Genomic DNA, 18,734 nt, shown 5'->3' with positions numbered 1-18,734 from the left:
ACCTGTTGTCAGTCCGTCTGCGAACCTCAGTTTACGCTAGGCAAGCTTTTCGACCCTGACTCACTCCTGCATCTTCTTAGCTTGTGAACAAATTAAATTAGAGTAGACATATCCACATCATGCAAATTGTAAAAAGAAAGGCACATGACGCAGCTTTCAAGCTAAAAGCAAACGAGCAGTCCGATAAAAAAGGAAACAGAGCTACAGCAAGTAAAGTTCACTTTGCGAGCGTGTTGCTAGCGTGTTTTTTTTTTTTAATAAGGGAGCGTGGGACGATGTCTATATGACAAAGTCTCTTCCCCATACTGGGGAAGACGTCTTTGATGACGTCAATTTTAGGGAGGAAGATGAGGACCGTTTACCGTGCTTTCTACAAGTACGGTATGTTTTTTTTAACAGACCCGTTTACAGTGTTGCGAGCGTGTTGCTAGTAGCGTTTTGTTACCCTTCACAGGCACGGTTTGGGATGAAAGTTATATTATAATTAAAGCTTTGAAAACTCTCTCCGTGTACCGTCTTTCTTTGTAAATATGTGTAACCCATGTATAATATGTATTTGCACCTGTATATTTGTGTAATGTATTTATTTGAGACACTTATTCTGATATGTTTTGCGAATTAAAAAAGAGGGGCGGAGCAAACGCGGGCTGACGGGAAGTGGGGTAAAGGTGAGTGAGACCGCGATATATATTTTTCCCACCCTTACCCTTGGAAATATAGACTTTTTTTCCTTGGATTAGTTTCAACGGGTACCTGGACTCTGCAGGTCTGCATCAAACATTAAGTGCCGGTATAATTTCCTGTTCATTTTGCCGGCTGTGATTTTTGGAGTTTTTATTCAGTTACAATCGCGGGACTCAAAGCCGGGTTTGGGTTACTTTTGTGATTGTGTTACATGTTTTAATGTGGGCGCATGCGGCTTATATGCAGGTGCGGCTTGTGTAAGTACAAAAACGGTTATCCCCTTAAAATGTGGTGGGTGCGGCTTATAATCAGGTGCGCTCTACAGTCCAGAATTTACGGTAGTCTAAATGGTTTCATTGGATCTGTCTCCATGACTGGCCGTTTGGCGGCCCCCTACTCCGAATCATTCCCCACCCTTGTTTTAAACTGACCTAGAAATCTTGCACCGAAAAACTCGCTAACTCATTTTTGTAAAGAAAAGCGATGAGACATCAAAGATACCGGATGGCAAAAAGAAACCAGCAGAAACTAGGCCAGAATTGCGTTTCAAGCGCCGCCATCGCAACGAAAGACTCCCCAGCTGCCAAAATGGCCCTCTCGCCGTTTCATCGGTATCGTTTCATTTTCTGCCTCCGATTCCGACATCATCCTCGAGTCGACTCGGCGCTCGTTGATTGATTTCTTGCCGTTGAACTTGTGAACTGTCCTCCGATTGCGGTCGGTCCCGCCGAGAGCCTGCGGAGGATGCGTCCTCAACAAGTCCTTGCTTTTCCTCTGCAGACTTTTAATGGAGTTCAGCAAATTGAGGGTTCATTCCTACCTATGCTAGTGCGTGCCTTGCCAAAAGCATAGACATAAAACAGGTACAGTGGAACCTCGGTTCTCGACCATAATCCGTTCCAGAACCCTGTTCGAAAACCGGTTTGTTCAATCACCGAAATCGTTTTTCCCATTAAAAGTAATGTAAATCGTTTTAATTCGTTCCAACACCCTGAATGTTTACCATGAACGTAAACATGAAGCTAACCCAGGCTAGTCGTACGTTCGCGTTAGCGTAATCTTCCGTACGAAAGATTACGCTAAAATAAACGGGTAAAAATTAAAAAAAGGATAAAGAAAATAATTATGAATAGGATTTCTTACCTTTGTGTTGGATAGTGGGGAAAGAAAAATCCTCAAAAGTTTTTCAACCTCTTCCAAAACTTGCAAAAGTTGCTTGCTTATAGCGCTAACTTCCTTAGCCGCATCACTCGATTTCACAGCCTCCTTATTCTTTACTATCGTACTGATCGTAGATTTAGCCATGCTGTATTCACTAGCAAGAACGGAAATTCGTACACCTCATTCATATTTAGCTATTATGTCTTTCTTAAAGGCAATAGTTGGACGAACAACTTGTCTTTTTTCACCTGTCCCGCTTGCACCGACCTTCTTCGGAGGCATAATTAGGGGCTAAAACACACGTACGCCGCTCAGCATCGCACCCTAGCGTGCCGGCGTTCGAACTCCGACTTTTTGACCGAACAGCGAAGCAAGAATTTCTCGAAATTTTTGGTCAAACACCGATTTGTCTGAACTGAGAGGCGTTCGAAAACCGAGGTTCCACTGTATGTCCAAAGTTGGGCCCTTGGCCTCTGTCGTACAATTATTAACATGTGGACTCAGTAGGGTCGCGGGGGTGCTGGAGCCCATCCCAGCAATCATTGGGCAGTGGGCAGGGGACACCCTGAACTGGTTGCCAGCCAATCGCAGGGCACACAGGGACAGACAACTCACTCGCTCATTCACACCTAGGGACAATCCGGACAGGCCAATCCATTTGAAATGCATGTCTTTGGAATGTGGGAGAAAACCGGAGTGCCCGGAAGAAACCCACGCAAGCACCGGGAGAACATACAAACTCCGCACAGGAAGTCCGGTAGCTGGATTTGAACCCACACAGGAGGTTCCCAAGACCTTAGAACTGTGCCGCACACGCGCTAACCACTGCGCCGCCGTGTAATATGTGGCCTGTTAGGAATTAAAATGTAGCGTTTACCAAATTGTTCGAATTAGTTATTTGACTCCATTAACCAAACACAACCTGCATTCTCCTGCTCGTTTCCTGATGGGAAAAGATGGACAAGAATACATTTTCACACAGGGGCAGATTTAATTTCTTTAACTTAGTGAACTCCATTAAATTAGCCGAATTAGTGTCGCTCGAGTCTCTGTCGAGCCTCCTCTCTCGATCTTCTCCCATTTTTCCTCTGCCCACGTTTGTTTCCGCAAGCTGGTGTGCCAGCTCCTCCCATGGGCGTGCCATTGCAAGCCCCCACGTGGGGTCCACCCCCTCGCCTCGATGTCTGGAGAAACTCAAAACAGCAGAGCGTTTCTACGTCATCAGGGCCTTGTTCTCCAAACATCGCCTGCCGTCCCCCCGTCAGAGTCCTGTTATCAGAATTCCCCGGCCAAAACATTCTGCATTCGGATCAGCGTGACCTCTCATTGAACTTCAGCCTGCCCGGTGAAAATCTTCATTGCACTCGATAAATGTAACTTGTATTTAATCGTATAAAATCCTTTATAGTAAAATGTATAAAATCCTTCAGGCCCAACACCAATATTGGCCGCAGTATAAAATAATGTGAATGGTGAATCATAGTTAAGAATGACTGATATTGATGCATATGATGCGGAGGGGGTAAACCAGTCTATGTAGTCGGGCTACTCTGCTAAAGAAAGGGTTGCATGGCTTGGCAACTCAGCCCTTGTTGACCTGTAGGCTTAACGGTCGGTGTCAGGTTGGGAAGAGCCTAGTGGGATGAATGCTTGGTGAGTGTGAGTGTTGGTTACTCCTATCGTCCTCTACGCTTGCGAGACCTGGACTCTCACAGAAAAACTGGAAAAGAAAATCCAGGCCTTAGAGATGCCATGCTACAGGAAACTTCTAGGCATCGGCTACACAACCATCAGAGGACACATTGGATCCTACCTACCAAGAACTGTTGTCAATTGTGACGGAAACTTCAGTCTCATCTCAAGATCATCAGGACTGACTGAGATCATTCTCCAGGGCATAGTCCAAGGGGAGAGAAGAAGAACTAGGCCTAAAACATTAAGGAATGGATTGGTGCCAACTTTGCCACAACCCAAGAACAGGCCAGGAACCGTCAACAGTGGAGAAGGATGTCCAGAGTTGCGTCCTTAATTGTGCTTTGGTAACCCATGCGGTTAAAGGAACCTGGAACTGGCGCTTTATATGTGCAACTTGTGCTTAATTCATTTCTTTGAATCTAATCAAATGTTAATCTGTTTTTAGATCAAATGTGATTTATTGTGAATTGGATAGACTTTGATGATCTGATTGAAAGGTTGTTTAAAATAATCATTGAATAGGGAGTGCTACAGTTACTCAGTAGTTTTTTTTCACCTATTAGTCCAAAATCAAGAGCCTTCAGCTGGTACAAAATGCTGAAGCCAGGCTTTTAACTAAGACCCCGATTTTAGCTAACCTGCATTGGCTCCCTGTTAGCTTTAGATGTGTTTTTAAGGCTCTGTTGGTAGTATACAAAATCATGCATGGACTTGCTCCCTCATATCTTTCAGAATTAATTGCCCCCTATGGTCCGGAGCCTTCGCTCTGAAAATTCCGGTCTACTAGTGATCCCAAGAGGCAAGAAGAAATCTGCAGGTTGGAGAGCGTTCTCCATCCGGGCCCCCTGTGCTGTGGAATGCTCTGCCCACTGAGATTCGATATGCAACCGCAGTGGAAATGTTTAAATCTAAGCTTAAAACACATTTCTACTCAATAGCATATGATTAACCCATATTTTATGTTGACAATAGTTGTGTATTATTTGCCCTCATGTAGGTTTTAGATCAGGGGACGGTGTCTTAATAGTCTGTGGTTTGCAATAGTCTGTGCAGCCCTTTGAGACTCATTGTGATTAAGGGTGTCACAAGTAACTAGACTGGACTTGACTCAGGTTTTGAGTTTTTCCTTGCCCTCGTGTAGGTTTGAAATCAGGGGATGGTGTAATAATAGTCTGTGGTTTGCAATAATTTGTGGTCTGTGCAGCCCTTTGAGACTCTTTGCGATTAAGGGCGTCACAAATAAACATGACTTGAGTTGAGGTTTTTTTAGTTTTTCCTTGCCCTCACGTAGGTATGAAATCAGGGTATGGTGTCATAATAGTCTTTGGTTTGCAATAGTCTGTGGTCTGTGCAGCTCTTAGAGACTCTTTGTGATTAAGGTTTTGAGTTTTTCCTTGCCCTCGTGTAGGTTTTAGATCAGGGTATGAGGGCATAATAGTCTGTGGTTTGCAATAATTTGTGGTCTGTGCAGCCCTTTGAGACTCTTTGCGATTAAGGGCTATACAAATAAACATGACTTGACTTGAGGTTTTTCCTTGTCCTCATGTAGGTTTTAGATCAGGGGATGGCGTCCTATTAGTCTGTAGTTTGCAATAGTTTTTGATCTGTGCAGCCCTTTGTGACTCTTTGTGATCAAGGACTATACAAATAAACATGACTTGACTTAACTTGACTTAAATCTATTGTTAATTGGATAGACTTTGATGATTTAATGATCTGATTGAAAGGTTGTTCAAAATAATCATGAAATCATGGTACAGTTACTCAGTACTTGAGTAGTTTTCTTTTCACCAAGTACTTTGTTCACAGTTATCCAAGTAACTATTCGTATGACTACCTTTTAATTCTACTTGAGTCATATTACTCTGAAGTAACAGTACTTTTACTTGAGTCAATTTTTCGACCCACCCATAACAACACCATCACAACAATGCCATATATTTCCTCGGATCGTACCAAACGGGAAAATCCCGACTTCCAAGCCATTCTCCACTTCACGAGAATGTATTCGAATCTGAAAACGGCAGCGCTAATCGATCTCCTCCGCCTCTCATCCGTGAACACCCTCCAAGAAACTCCACAAAATCGAATTTCCCCATCGAGGCTTCGTGAAAATGACGTCGCCTTTCGACTTGTGCTGAGTCAAGACGACGAAGCAGCAAAACGGCGTTCGACGTAATACGTGCCCTGTCATGTGGCGATGACCGGCGAAAACGACACTTACGAAATCGGCCGCGTCTTGTGACGTTCCTCAAAATATCTTTGGAGGAGAAAAAAAAATGGAGTCTCTCTTGAAGAAAGGGACTACACCAAGCATGTCCAGATACGGCCTGTGATCCCATTTTTACCATAAAATGGACAATATGTAGCTCGTAAGTACCGTATTTTCCGCACTATAAGGCGCACCTAAAAGCCTTTATTTTTTTCAAAAGCTGACCGTGCGCCTTATAATACAGTGCGCCTTGTATATGGATCAATGTTAAGTCGCAAAGTCTTGCAACTAAGGCAAGCAGCCGCCGACTAGATTTTCCCCCATGGGCGCCAGCTGCTGCCTGTTTTGATTGGCTCCCTGTTAGTATTTAAACTCGGTCCTGTCAGTCCCCTTTTGTCGGTCCGTCTGCGAATCTCTGTTTTTACACGGCAAGCCCTTTTTCGCCTGTCCTGTTTTTTGCTCCTGTTTTTGTCCCGAATTACGACCTGTTTTGATCTCGACCACGTCTACTCTTCTCTCCAGGTTTTCGACTTTTTTCCGTTCCCGACACCGCCATCGCTCGCCACGGAAGTCCCACTTCCGCGTCTGAGCAACCTACTCCCCGCGACCAACCATCTCCGAATCGTGTGTGCGCTCCTTTCCCTTCTTTCCAATAAAACTGTGAGTAACGTTACGCGAGTGGGTCCTGTGTCTGCTCTTTTCTTGACAGTACTCGGAAAAAGGTGCACACAATACAAAATCTAAATTACCGTATTTTCCGCACTATAGGGCGCACCGGGTTATAGGGCGCACCCCCAAAAAATTGTTTTTGGTCCTATATCTGCCATAGATAAGGCGCACCAGATTATAAGGCGCTACAATAAGAACGTCGACAAAACAGTCAGATGATTCAGTCCAACTGATTACCCCCTTAACATTCCCAAAGCTTGCAAAGAAGCAAATACGTGTCGTACGATGTCACTCAAATGCATCGTTTCAAATATCATTCGGAAGGTTAAAGTCTTGGGATTCAAGAAATGCCAACCATTCCTTAGTTTCTATTTTCTTTTTCGCTCGCAACTTTACTGTGCATATGACAATAAACACTTGGAATTGAGTTTAATTCACTCAACTCATCACAGCAACATCAAGATCGTTCTAAAACAAGATACCGGGAAAATATAAAGCCGCATAGCTCACCTAAGTTCTCACGTTCAATAATGATACGCAACCATGGTCTTCTTACAACCGTGAGTGTAGTAAATCCAGGAGAGTAAAATGTTTACAAATACAGACTAATGAAACATGTTTCTTTATGGCGTCGTTTAGCAAGCTTGCTATTCAGTCATCTTTTTCGGCCAATTGCAGGGTTTGTTTCGGCCCTCTAGCCTATCCGAGGCTCCGAATAACTTCAGCCAATAGCGATCGATTTAACGGATGATTGACACATCTTTTTCGGCCAATTGCAGGGTTTGTTTCTGCCCTCTAGCCAATCCGAGGATCCGAATAACTTCAGCCTATAGCGATCGATTCAAATGATGATTGACACATTGGTTAGCCAATGAAACGCCGGTATATAAATCCCAGCATACACCGCAGACTACTCCACGTTCGGGGGAAAATCGAGTCGGCGGCTGTTGCGTAAGTTGCGAGACCTTGCGATTTAATATTGAGCCACATATAAGGCGCACCGTATTATAAGGCGCATGGTCAGCTTTTGAAAAAAATTAAGACTTTTGGGTGCGCCTTATAGTGCGGAAAATACGGTACATCCATGTCCGTAATTTTTCTGACATCCCGTTTTTCGTAACTCTAATGTTCATAAATCGGGGTAGTCTGTATTTTGATGTTTTTTTGTTCGCCCACCCTTGATTGGAGTGCTCAGCACCCCCAAAAGCTTTGAACCTAAAATCGCTCATGCTCTTGATTACAGTCTTTCAATTTTATTCGCCATCGGACGTTTTTATAAGCGTAAACGCGTCAGGCTTTGGTTGGTTCGCAATGCTTTCATGACTTTTGACTACTTTATAAGTTAAAGAGCAGCAATGAGAAATCTCCGTCACGATTGTAAGGTTAAGAGCGCGTGAAGGACACATTTTCTATGGATTCTTTCAGCACGATTGATTCTCCGCACTTGGAAAGAATATTTTTGGAAATCTATCTTCGCTTCCGCATTGAATAAGTATGAAAACATTGTTATGGATATGCAGGGTTCCTACACCTTTTTCATGGCCAAATTCAAGCAATTTTAAGGACTTTTAAAGACTTATTTTGTATTTCTCCAGTAGCATTTATATTTGTTATATTGTTCTCTAGTTATGCCATACTTAACATATTGTGCAGAAGTCTGGGGCAATAATTACCAAAGTTCACTACAGCCCCTTTTTATCCTCCAAAAACGTGAACCATACACACGGTAGGATATCGAGATCATACTCATATTTTATTCTTGCAGTCCAAATTATTAAAATTGGATGATTTAGTAAAAATTTTCACAGCACAACTGCTATTTGTGGTCAACAAAAACATGGTGCCAGAAAACATCCATAAATTATTCATTCGGAAAGAGGGAAAATATAACTTAAGGGGCTGTCGTAAATTCATAATCCCAAAGGTGAGAACCACCAGGAAAAGTATGTGTGTGTCTGTGTGTGGAGTCAAACTTTGGAACAATTTACAAGATGAGATCAAACAAAGTCCAACTATTCATTTGTTCAAATTTAAACATTCCTGGCGGAATACAGAGATGAAGAAAATGGGGTATGAGTGATACAAGAGATTGGGAATAGTGCGTTTACAACTATGGTAAACTTTGTTGTTATTGTTGCTATTTTTATATCATAACTGTTGTTATTTATATTATTACAATTGTTGTTATATCATTGGTGTATTTAATAGGGAAGATGAAGGGGTAGGGAATATAAGCATTGGCTTCTTACTACCCCTTTTCGAACATATTATGTAACATTATTTTGTTGTTGAGTTATTGTTTTTGTTCTGTTTTTATTTTTGTGTTCGAATAAAGTTTTCATTCATTCATTCATTCATTTAAAAAAGAGATCCGGTGTGAATCGTGGATTTTGCAGTGCCACAAATAGATCTTGGTCATTCCTGTTAGTCGGTGCCATTTGAGTCCCAATGACATCAATTGTGTAAAAATTGGCTGTCTACTTATTTCTAAAAGATGTTCTTGTATGCTTCACTGCTCTCTACCATAGGACACATCGATATGTATGCAGGATAAATTCATTTTAAATAAATGACTGCTACTAGCAACCAGTTCATGGTGTCCCCTGCCTACTGTCAGATGATGGCTCCAGCAATTTAGGGAAAAGCAGCACAGAAAATGGATGCATGGATAAATGACTCTGATTGTAGTACAAGTACACTAAAATGCTATGCCCCAGTCATCAAGTCAAGTCATGTTTATTTCTGACGCCCTTAATCGCAAAGAGTCTCAAAGGGCTGCACAGACCACAGATTATTGCAAACCACAGACTATTTTGACACCAACCCCTGATCTAAAACCTACATGAGGGCAAGGAAACACTCAGAAATTTCCACATAAGGACAGTCAAGTCAAGTCATGTTTATTTGTATAGCCCTTAATCACAAGGAGACATCTATCTAGACATCCATCTATCTATCTAGAAATCTATCCTTCCATCTATCTAGACATCCATCTATCTATCTAGAAATCTATCCTTACATCTATCAATCCACCTATTTATCTATCTATCAATCTAGACATCTATCAATCTAGACATCTATCCATCTATCCATCTATCTATCTATCTATCTATCTATCTATCTATCTAGACATCCATCTATCTATCTAGAAATCTATCCATCCATCTATCTAGACATCCATCTATCTATCTAGAAATCTATCCATCCATCTATCAATCTATATATTTATCTATCTATCAATCTATCAATCTAGACATCTTATCCATCTATCTATCTATCTATCTATCTATCTATCTATCTATCTATCTATCTATCTATCTATCTATCTATCTATCTATCTATCTATCTATCTATCTATCTATCTATCTAGAAATATATCTATCTATCTATCTAGCTAGAAATATATCTATCTAGAAATCTATCTATCTATCTAGACATCCATCTATCTATCTAGAAATCTATCCATACATCTATCAATCTACCTATTTATCCATCTATCAATCCATCGATCTAGACATCTATCAATCTAGACATCTTATCAATCTAGACATCTATCCATCTATCCAGACATCCATCTATCTATCTAGAAATCTATCCATCCATCTATCTAGACATCCATCTATCTAGAAATGTATCCATACATCTATCAATCTATCTATTTATCTATTTATCTATTTATCTATCAATCAATCTATCAATCTAGACATCTTATCAATCTAGACATCTTATCTATCTAGACATCTATCTATCTATCTAGACATCTATCTATCTATCTATCTATCTATCTATCTATCTATCTATCTATCTATCTATCTATCTATCTATCTATCTATCTATCTATGTATCTATCTATCTATCTATCTATGTATCTATCTATCTATCTATCTATCTAGACATCTCTCTCGACATCTATCTAGACATCTATCTAGACATCTATCTACACATTTAGACATCTAGACATCTATCTATCGATCTAGACATCTATCTATCATATCCACGGGTCTACTGTGTTCCTTTTTAATACATGTATCTCATAACCTCTTTGACTCTGTTTTTTGTTTAGGTGTCGAAACGCTAACTCGCAGCACCTCAGAGATTTCGACAGATGTTTGCATGACGACATCCTTTTTTTTTTGCAAGGAAGTTAACTTTGCCCGGCTCAGCTTTTAGCGCTCGACAATACTAGCGCTCACGTGAAGCCGTTCGAGCGAACGTCTCACGGGCAAAAATGTCGGAAAATTCTTACTGAAAGCCGTCACGGAGAGGATGATGGTGACCACGATGGAGATCCAAGAGACCCAGAGGGCTTTCTTTCGGTAATTCTGGGCTTCGTGAGGCTTCAGTCGCATGCTGCTCTCAAGGAGACCTGAAATTCAGAAAAAAAAGAGGCTTATTTAAGACTCGAGGAACAATAAAAGCATTCAGCTTGCGCAAAAACGGAGTTACATGTAGTTGATGTGATCAGAAGATAATATCCTTAAATAATGTTGGTGACTGTGACTCATCAAATACAGCAGTTTGAGAACTCTAGGGAAAAGTACTGTTTGTCTTGTTTTTGTGTTTTTTTTTTTTTAATTATAATAAATCTCAGATCGGCGCCTGTTTATTTCACAGTAGTCTGGGTGGGCAAATGTTTTGAGTGGCGGTTTGCAATTAAAAAGATTTGGCGGACCAGCCAGGCCAGGAGGAAAACTTATATTTACCGTAAATTCCGGACTATAAGCCGCTACTTTTTTCCCCAAACCTTCAACCCTGCGGCTTATTCAGTGATGAGGCCAATTTATGTAATTTTTCTAACTGCCGCCAGCGGTGCTTGAGTACAAAAGGTAAGATTTAGACCGGTGGAATATATGCGCCGAGGAAGACTGCAACTTCTTAGCTTGTGCACAAATTAAATTAGCGCAGACATATCCTCATCATGCAAATTGCAAAAAGAAAGGCACATGACGTAGCTTTCAAGCTAAAGGCAAACTAGCAGTCCGATAAAGAAGGAAACAGAGCTATTGCACGTAAACTTCCCTTTGCGAGCGTGTTGCTAGCGTGTTTCGGAATAAGGGAGTGTGGGACGACGTCTATATGACAAAGTCTCTTTCCCATACTGGGGAAGACGACTTTGATGACGTCAGTTATAAGGAGGAAGATGAGGACGTTTCACCGTGGTTTCTACAAGTATGGTATGTTTTCTTTAACAGACCCGTTTACTGTGTTGTGAGCGTGTTCCTAGTAGCGTTTTGCTACCCTTCACAGGCACTGTTTGGGATGAAAGTTATAATATTATAATTAAAGCTTTGAAAACTCTCTCGGTGTACCGTCTTTCTTTGTAACCGATATATAATATCGATTTGCACCTGTATACTTTTGTAATGTATTTATTTGAGACACTTATTCTGATATGTTTTGCGAATCAAAAAAGAGGGGCGGAGCAAACGCGGGCTGACGGGAAGTGGGGTAAAGGTGAGTGAGACCTGTCGCGGCGGACAATAGTGGATATATATTTTTCCCACCCTTACCTTTGGAAATATAGACTTTTTTTTCCTTGGATTAGTTTCAACGGGTATCCGGACTCTGCAGGTCTGCATCAAACCTTAAGTACCGGTATCATATTCTGATCATTTTGCCGGCTATGGTTTTTGGACTGTATACTTTAAATTCAGTTTCAATTGCAGGACTCGCAGGGTTTGGGCTAATTATGTGAATTGTGTTAAATGTTTTAATGTGGGCGCATGCGGCTTATATACAGGTGCAGCTTGTGTAAGTATAAAATCGGTTTTCCTCTTCAAATGTGGTGGGTGCGGCTTATAATCAGGTGCGCTCTATAGTCCGGAATTTACGGTATATTCTTTTTAAATCTGTTGATACAGAGTCTTGATATGATGCAACTGTATTAATGAATAAATATTTGTATGAAGGAGGATGGCCACTAAAGAACAAAACTGGCACCAAAACTACATTTTGGTTTCTTTTTTGCTTAGCAGGCCATATTAAAAAGACGGAATGGGCACATGCTGCCTGCAATCCGTAGTTTGCCCACCCTCCGGCTAAAAATAATGTCTTAACCAACCATGGACACTGGGGACAAGATTAGCACCAAAACAAAAACAGTTTTTTTCTATTTATAGTACTTTATAGCCTCATGAAGAACGAGGAACACACTAGGCAGGTCTGAGATACTGTTGTGGAAATGTTTAAAGCTGGATTTGGATACAAAAATATTTCCCTAAACTTTCAGCTCATCAGGGTTGGGTAGGGTTACTTTAACTGGATTACTTTCAATTACTTTTGGATTACTCCAATACCAAATATGTTAATAAAAGACAAAAGAAACAAAATATGAATAAAATGACTAAATTTTGTGCAGGCTTGGGGAGTAACGGAATTCATGGAACGGCAAAAATGATGTTGGCAAGCTGTTTGGATTTATTTTCATTTTGTTTCTGTCGCATTTGATGTTCGTTTTTCCGGAGATAAAAGAGATCAAAGCCAGGAGAGAAAGCTTACCACAAGTTGTGAGTCATCATTTTATTCATATTTAGTTTCTTTTGTCTTTTATTAGCATATTTGGTATTGGAGTAATCCAAAAGTAATTGAAAGTAATCCAGTTCAAGTAACCCTACCCAACCCTGCAGCTCATACAAGGATAAAACTGATCAGAGATGCAGCCAAGAGGCCCACTTTTTCGTTTTTTATTTGTTAAAAAAGTTTCAAATATCCAATAAAGTGTGTTCCACTTCACGATTGTGTCCCACTTATTGTTCATACCTCACAAAAAATTCCAGTTTTTGTTTGAAGTCTGAAATGTGGCAAAGGTTCACAAAGTTCAAGGGGGCCAAATAGTTTCGCAACAGTAACATCGAAAAGAAATCCCGTGCTAAATCACTACATTTGCCAACTCGATTTATTAAGTTTTTCTCAATCAAATAGGAAACAAAGAAATTGCATCGCATGTCTCATTCAGTGAGAAAGACATTAAATAAACTAAACAGGTGCCTATATAAACTAAGATTGACTAAATAACTTTAACCAGGTTTGCTTATCCACTACGGAATGTTGAGTTCAAGTGGTGCCAAAATGGTGGGTAATCCCTTTCACACACGCTTTATTAAAGCGTGCAAACACACAGTAAAGATTTATTAGTCATGCGTGTGCGACCTCAAGCGCTGTATTGTGCCGCCTTATTTTGTCCTTTTTTTTGTCCTAATTTCCCACAAGTATAGTTATAACCCTTCATATCTTCAAACTATTTTTACACATTTTTAATACCGATGTATTGGTTTTGTTCACAGTTTACCGGTAAATGAATCGAGTTAAAAAAAGCATCTTATTTTGTCTTTTTTAAGCAAAATTTCTCATAATCAGGATGATAAACCCTAGTTGTAATGATAACTGATGCCCGCTCCTTTGGCCCCACCTGCCGCGGGTTCTGATTGGCTCCCAAACAGTATTTGTACCCAGTCCTGTCTGTCCCCTTTTGTCAGTCGGTCTGCGAACCTCAGTAAACACTAAGCAAGCCTCTTTCGACCCTGACTCCCACCTGTCCCGTTTTTTGCTCCCGTCTGTCCCCCGGCTTAGACCCGTTGTTTGATTCTGACCACGTCTGCTCTCCCGTCCTGGCTTTCGACCTCTTTTTGTCCCCGACTACGTCTACTCTCCCGTTCTGGCTTACGAGTCGTTTCTGATCCCGACCACGCCTTGCTCTCCCAGTCCCTGCTACCAACCCGTTTTTCCGTCCCTGACACAGCCATCGCTCGCTACGGAAGATCCACTTCCGTGTTCGGATCACAATCCGAGTACGAGAGCGACTTACTTCCCGCGTCCAGCGAACACCGGATTGTGGGCGCAGCCCTTCCTCTTTCTTTCAATAAAACTTGTGGTAAACGCTACGCAATTGGGTCCAGTTTCCGTTCTGGTCCTGACAAAACCAGATTTTTTTCTACTTTGTATTACAAAGCCTGTTGGTGTCACCCATTGCCCTCACCTGTGCCCGCACGTTTGGCGTCACCTGATGCTCATTGCCTGATTGGTTCCCCTCCTATTTAAACAAAGTACTACATTCACACCTTGTCAGTCTGTCAGCCAACCTCCGCATACGCAAGGCAAGCCATATTTGACTCTGGCTCTCGTCTGTCTCGTCCTCACCTGTATCCTCTTCGTCTGTCCCTGACGTGCTGATTATCTCCGGCTACTTGACCCGTTTTTGACCACCGACCACGCTCCGATTTCCTGCTCCGGCTACTTGACCCGTTTTTCCCCACCGACCATGCTCTGATGGCCCGTCCCGGCAACTCTACTCGTTTCCGCGTTCCGCCCACGCTCCGATCCCGTGAGCTCCTTGCTCCTCATCCCCAGCGAGCACCGGATCGCTGTAGTTTGTTTCCCCGCACCTGACTTCCTTGATTCTCCAATAAAGCTTTGTGTGAAACTTTACGCGTTTGGGTCTACCATCTTTTCTGGTTCTGACAGTTGGGCTGTATTTGGCCCACGGGCCGTAGTTTGTCTACCTGTGTTATAACAGATTGTATAGAATACTGATCTAGTTAAAGATGTATTCTGATTTGTCTCCTTTTTGTGTGAATACAATTTCAACTCATAGCAGTGGTTGCCGGGCGAAAACCTTATAAGAAAGAATGTCAAGTCATGTTTCCGGCTACTTGACCTGTTTTTGCCCATCGACCACGCTCCGATCGCCCGTAAAAAGTCAAATTAATTTAGATTAAGAAAAAAATATTATCTCTAAAATTCAAACCCAGAACCTAAAACTGCTAGACCACCAAGCAACTCCAAATTCAACCGAAGTACCCTCCAAAATTTTAGCATTTTTAAAACTCTCTGTTCCTTACTTAAGGACAAAATAGGCTTAAATAGAATGAACAACACTCGCTAAAATATAAAAAGTACAACAACAACAAAAAAATGCTTTGAAATGGTTCAGTCCATTTCATTCCCCACACCGCTGCTGCCTTCTCCTATTTCGCTCGGCTATTCTAACTTGCGGCATAGAGGCGGAGTCTGTGGAGGCTCCGGTGTATTACGTTAGTATTATGTTAATATGGAAGCCCAAGAGTGCCAAAATTAAAACGGACATTTGATTGTTAAAAATGTTGATTGTTAAAATTAAAAGCTTTTAGCAAAATATTTAAATGAAACCATTATCTTTATTGAATTTTACGTGTTATACAACTTTAAGTGAAGTGGAAAAAAATCATGTTTTTAAACAATGAATGAATGAAAACTTTATTCGAACATTAAAATAAAACGGAACAAAAACAATAACTCAACAACAAAATAATCTCATCTCATCTCATCTCATTAGCCGTACCGCTAATCCTCATTAGGGTCGCGGGTGGCTGGAGCCCATCCCAGCCATCTCCAGGCAGTGGGCAGGGGACACCCTGAACTGGTTGCCAGCCAATCGCAGGGCACACGGGGACAGACAACTCATTCGCTCATTCACACCTAGGGACAATTTGGACCGGCCAATTCACCTGAAATGCATGTTTTTGGAACGTGGGAGGAAACCGGAGTGCCCGGAGGAAACCCACGCAAGCACGGGGAGAACATACAAACTCCGCACAGGAAGTCTGGAGCTGGATTTGAACCCACGACAGGTTCCCATGACATGAACTGTGCCGCACAAGCGCTAACCACTGCGCTGCCGTGCTGCCCCTAGTTTAAAATCAATTTGGCATTATTAATTATTGAAATGCTTTTAAGATACTTTAGTTTGTATATGTCTGATGTGTGTTTTCCAGCTTAATTTATGGTTTATTATGACCCCTAAAAACTTAATTTCTGATACAGCGTCTATTGCAGCACCATCCATTTTGACTTCTGAATTTTGATTTGCCTTGCGATTACCAAATAATTTTACTTTGGTTTTATTTAAATTTAAAGATGATTTATTTATATCCATCTATTCTTTTGGGTTAATTAATTCACGATTAATACAGGTTACCAAATCAACATAGTTATCATTTGAATAGAAAATGTTCGCGTCGTCTGCAAATATTACTATTTTCAATAGTTTTGAAACATTAAAAATATGATTAATGTATAAATTAAATAACATTGGACCCAGGATAGAACCCTGTGGTACTCCGCAACAGATGTCCAAGTATTCAGATGACAACTCTCCCATTTTTACATACTGCTTCCTCCCCATCAAATAACTTTGAATCTATTGCAAAGCCACCGCCCCTGATGCCATATCTTTCCAGTTTTTTTAATAGTATATAATAAATAATGGTATCAAATGCTTTTTTCAGTCGATAAATACCCTGAACAAGCCAGACACTCTGGGTTCTTAGCGCCCCCAAGGCTCTGAAGCTAAAATTGCCACCAAAGAAGACTTTTGGAAATCATTAATTATTCAATAAACGGTTCCAAAAATAGCTGCGAATGGAATGGAAGGGGAACTGAGGATCTTCTGATCCCAAAAACGAGATTCTGGAGAGTTTCTCCTACCTTCTCCTTCCACGCTGTCTGTGATTTTCATCTCCTGGTTTTCATTCTGCACCGGACTCTTGACGTTCTGCTGGTTGACGTGATTGTGGTGGTTGTTGCTCAAACCGTTCCGCATCGGGACCACTATGGTCAAGTCCGGGACCGGGTAGGACTCTGTGGGGGTCGGCTCGCTCATTTTTTTTCTTCTTTGCTCCTGCTGACGAATTGCTCAGAGTTCGAAAAAGAAGCACGAGAAATGAGGGCGGGGAGCGCAGAAAACACGCAGCTCCACGGGTGAGGAATGTGAGAAGAAGTCCGGTTCTGTAGAAGAGATGTAGAAGAGAAAAAAAATGTGATCCTGGAAGAAAAAAAAGCAGGTGCGAAAGGTTTGGGGGATGAAGCGCAGTGATGCGATGCGCAGCGCTGTGCAGAGTGAGCAGCGAGGGGGGCGGGGCCATTCGATTTGGACTCCTCCTCCTTGGGACCCAAGTGCATAAGCAGGGGAAAGTTGCATAGTCTAAATTCGACTCCCCTGCAAAATCGGACTCCCCTTTCGTGTCAACTATGCTTCTCAGCGCTTGCTGCGATCCTTGTGTGTAAAGTGATTTGCGTAAAAAAACAAAAACATGAATAAATAAACAAATAAATAAATAAACAAATAAAAGCAATCCGATTCTATATGTAACAAAGTTGAAATTTGATTGTTTTGATTTTTTGGGGATTTTCACAAAATCTGTGTTTTTGTTGCATTACTGTTAAAATTCTGGTACCGCATTCATTTGTTTTTCATTTGGCACTTTATGGGCTTCTGTGCTTGCCGTACCTTCAGCTCAGTCATTTTATGGACTATGATCGTTTTTACTGTTTTAATCACGGAAATCAATATTCTTTAATAAACACATTACACATATTACAATCATCGTTCACATGAAAGGCAGTCAGATTTAGGCACAACACCGGCCCAAGGCGTAAGTAAATTAAGAGGCTGCTTAGGGCCCTGCGACCACTAGGGGGCTCCCAAGAGCGGTTAAGTTATCTCTCATCTCATCTCATTAGCTGCACCGCTTATCCTCAGTAGGGTCGCGGGGTCTGCTGGAGCTCATCCCAGCAATCATAGGGCAGTGGGCAGGGGACACCCTGAACTGGTTGCCAGCCAATTGCAGGGCACACAGGGACAGACAACTCGCTCGCTCATTCGCACCTAGGGACAATTTGGACCGGCCAATTCACCTGAAATGCATGTTTTTGGAATGTGGGAGGAAACCGGAGTGCCCGGAGGAAACCCACGCAAGCATGGGGAGAACATACAAACTCCGCACAGGAAGTCCGGTAGCTGGATTTGAACCCACACAGGAGGTTCCCAAGACCTTAGAACTGTACCGCACACGCACTAACCACTGCGCCGCCGTGCTGCCCCGGTTAAGTTATATATAATTGAATTTTTTTCTTCGTGTCTGGGTGATCATCCATAGCGGTTCTACACTTAAATGACTCCTCTGAGCAGACCTCCTTCAACCTGTTTATTTTCCCATGGTCTCGAATGTAATCAGATGCCCATTTCCCAAACCGTCCCAAAAGTTATAAAAATGGGTGCTTTATGGAAGATAGGAGCCGACCACTAATTTCTTTATGTATGATAATACAGGAAAAAAATAAAATAATAAACAAATATGATAGTTATTGGAGATGCACAGTCATTTTGGGAGTGCAAATTTGCAAACATTCTGTTTTCATCTTAAGTGCACGTCCAATTCCTGTTGCCCTCTGATTATCCTCACCTGCCCTCACTCCTTCAGCCCCCAGCTGCCACTCGTGTCCTAATTACCCCTCTCCCTATTTAAGTGCTTCCTCTCCGGTCAGTCTTTGTCAGTCC

General features: G+C 41.7%; 1 protein-coding gene across 1 annotated transcript in view; it reads right to left on the bottom strand.

Annotated features, from left to right (window-relative positions):
* The window catches only part of tmem163a (transmembrane protein 163a), a 67,938-nt gene extending 50,690 nt beyond the window's left edge, over nt 1–17,248 (bottom strand). The window contains exons 1-2 of the mRNA XM_088352778.1: nt 16,883–17,248; nt 10,668–10,787 (exon numbers count right to left, since the gene is read on the bottom strand). Coding sequence (XP_088208904.1) covers nt 10,668–10,787; nt 16,883–17,057 — 295 coding nt within the window. The 5' untranslated portion in view covers nt 17,058–17,248. The remainder of the gene's footprint in view (nt 1–10,667; nt 10,788–16,882) is intronic.
* Between the last annotated feature and the right edge of the window lie 1,486 nt (nt 17,249–18,734).

The sequence above is a fragment of the Urocampus carinirostris genome, chromosome 14 (assembly GCF_059441175.1).
Source record: "Urocampus carinirostris isolate Australia breed hairy pipefish chromosome 14, RoL_Ucar_1.0, whole genome shotgun sequence".
Classification (NCBI taxonomy): Eukaryota; Metazoa; Chordata; class Actinopteri; order Syngnathiformes; family Syngnathidae; genus Urocampus; species Urocampus carinirostris.
Note: the sequence above shows the minus strand (reverse complement) of the source record. Positions and strands in the feature narration are given on the sequence as shown.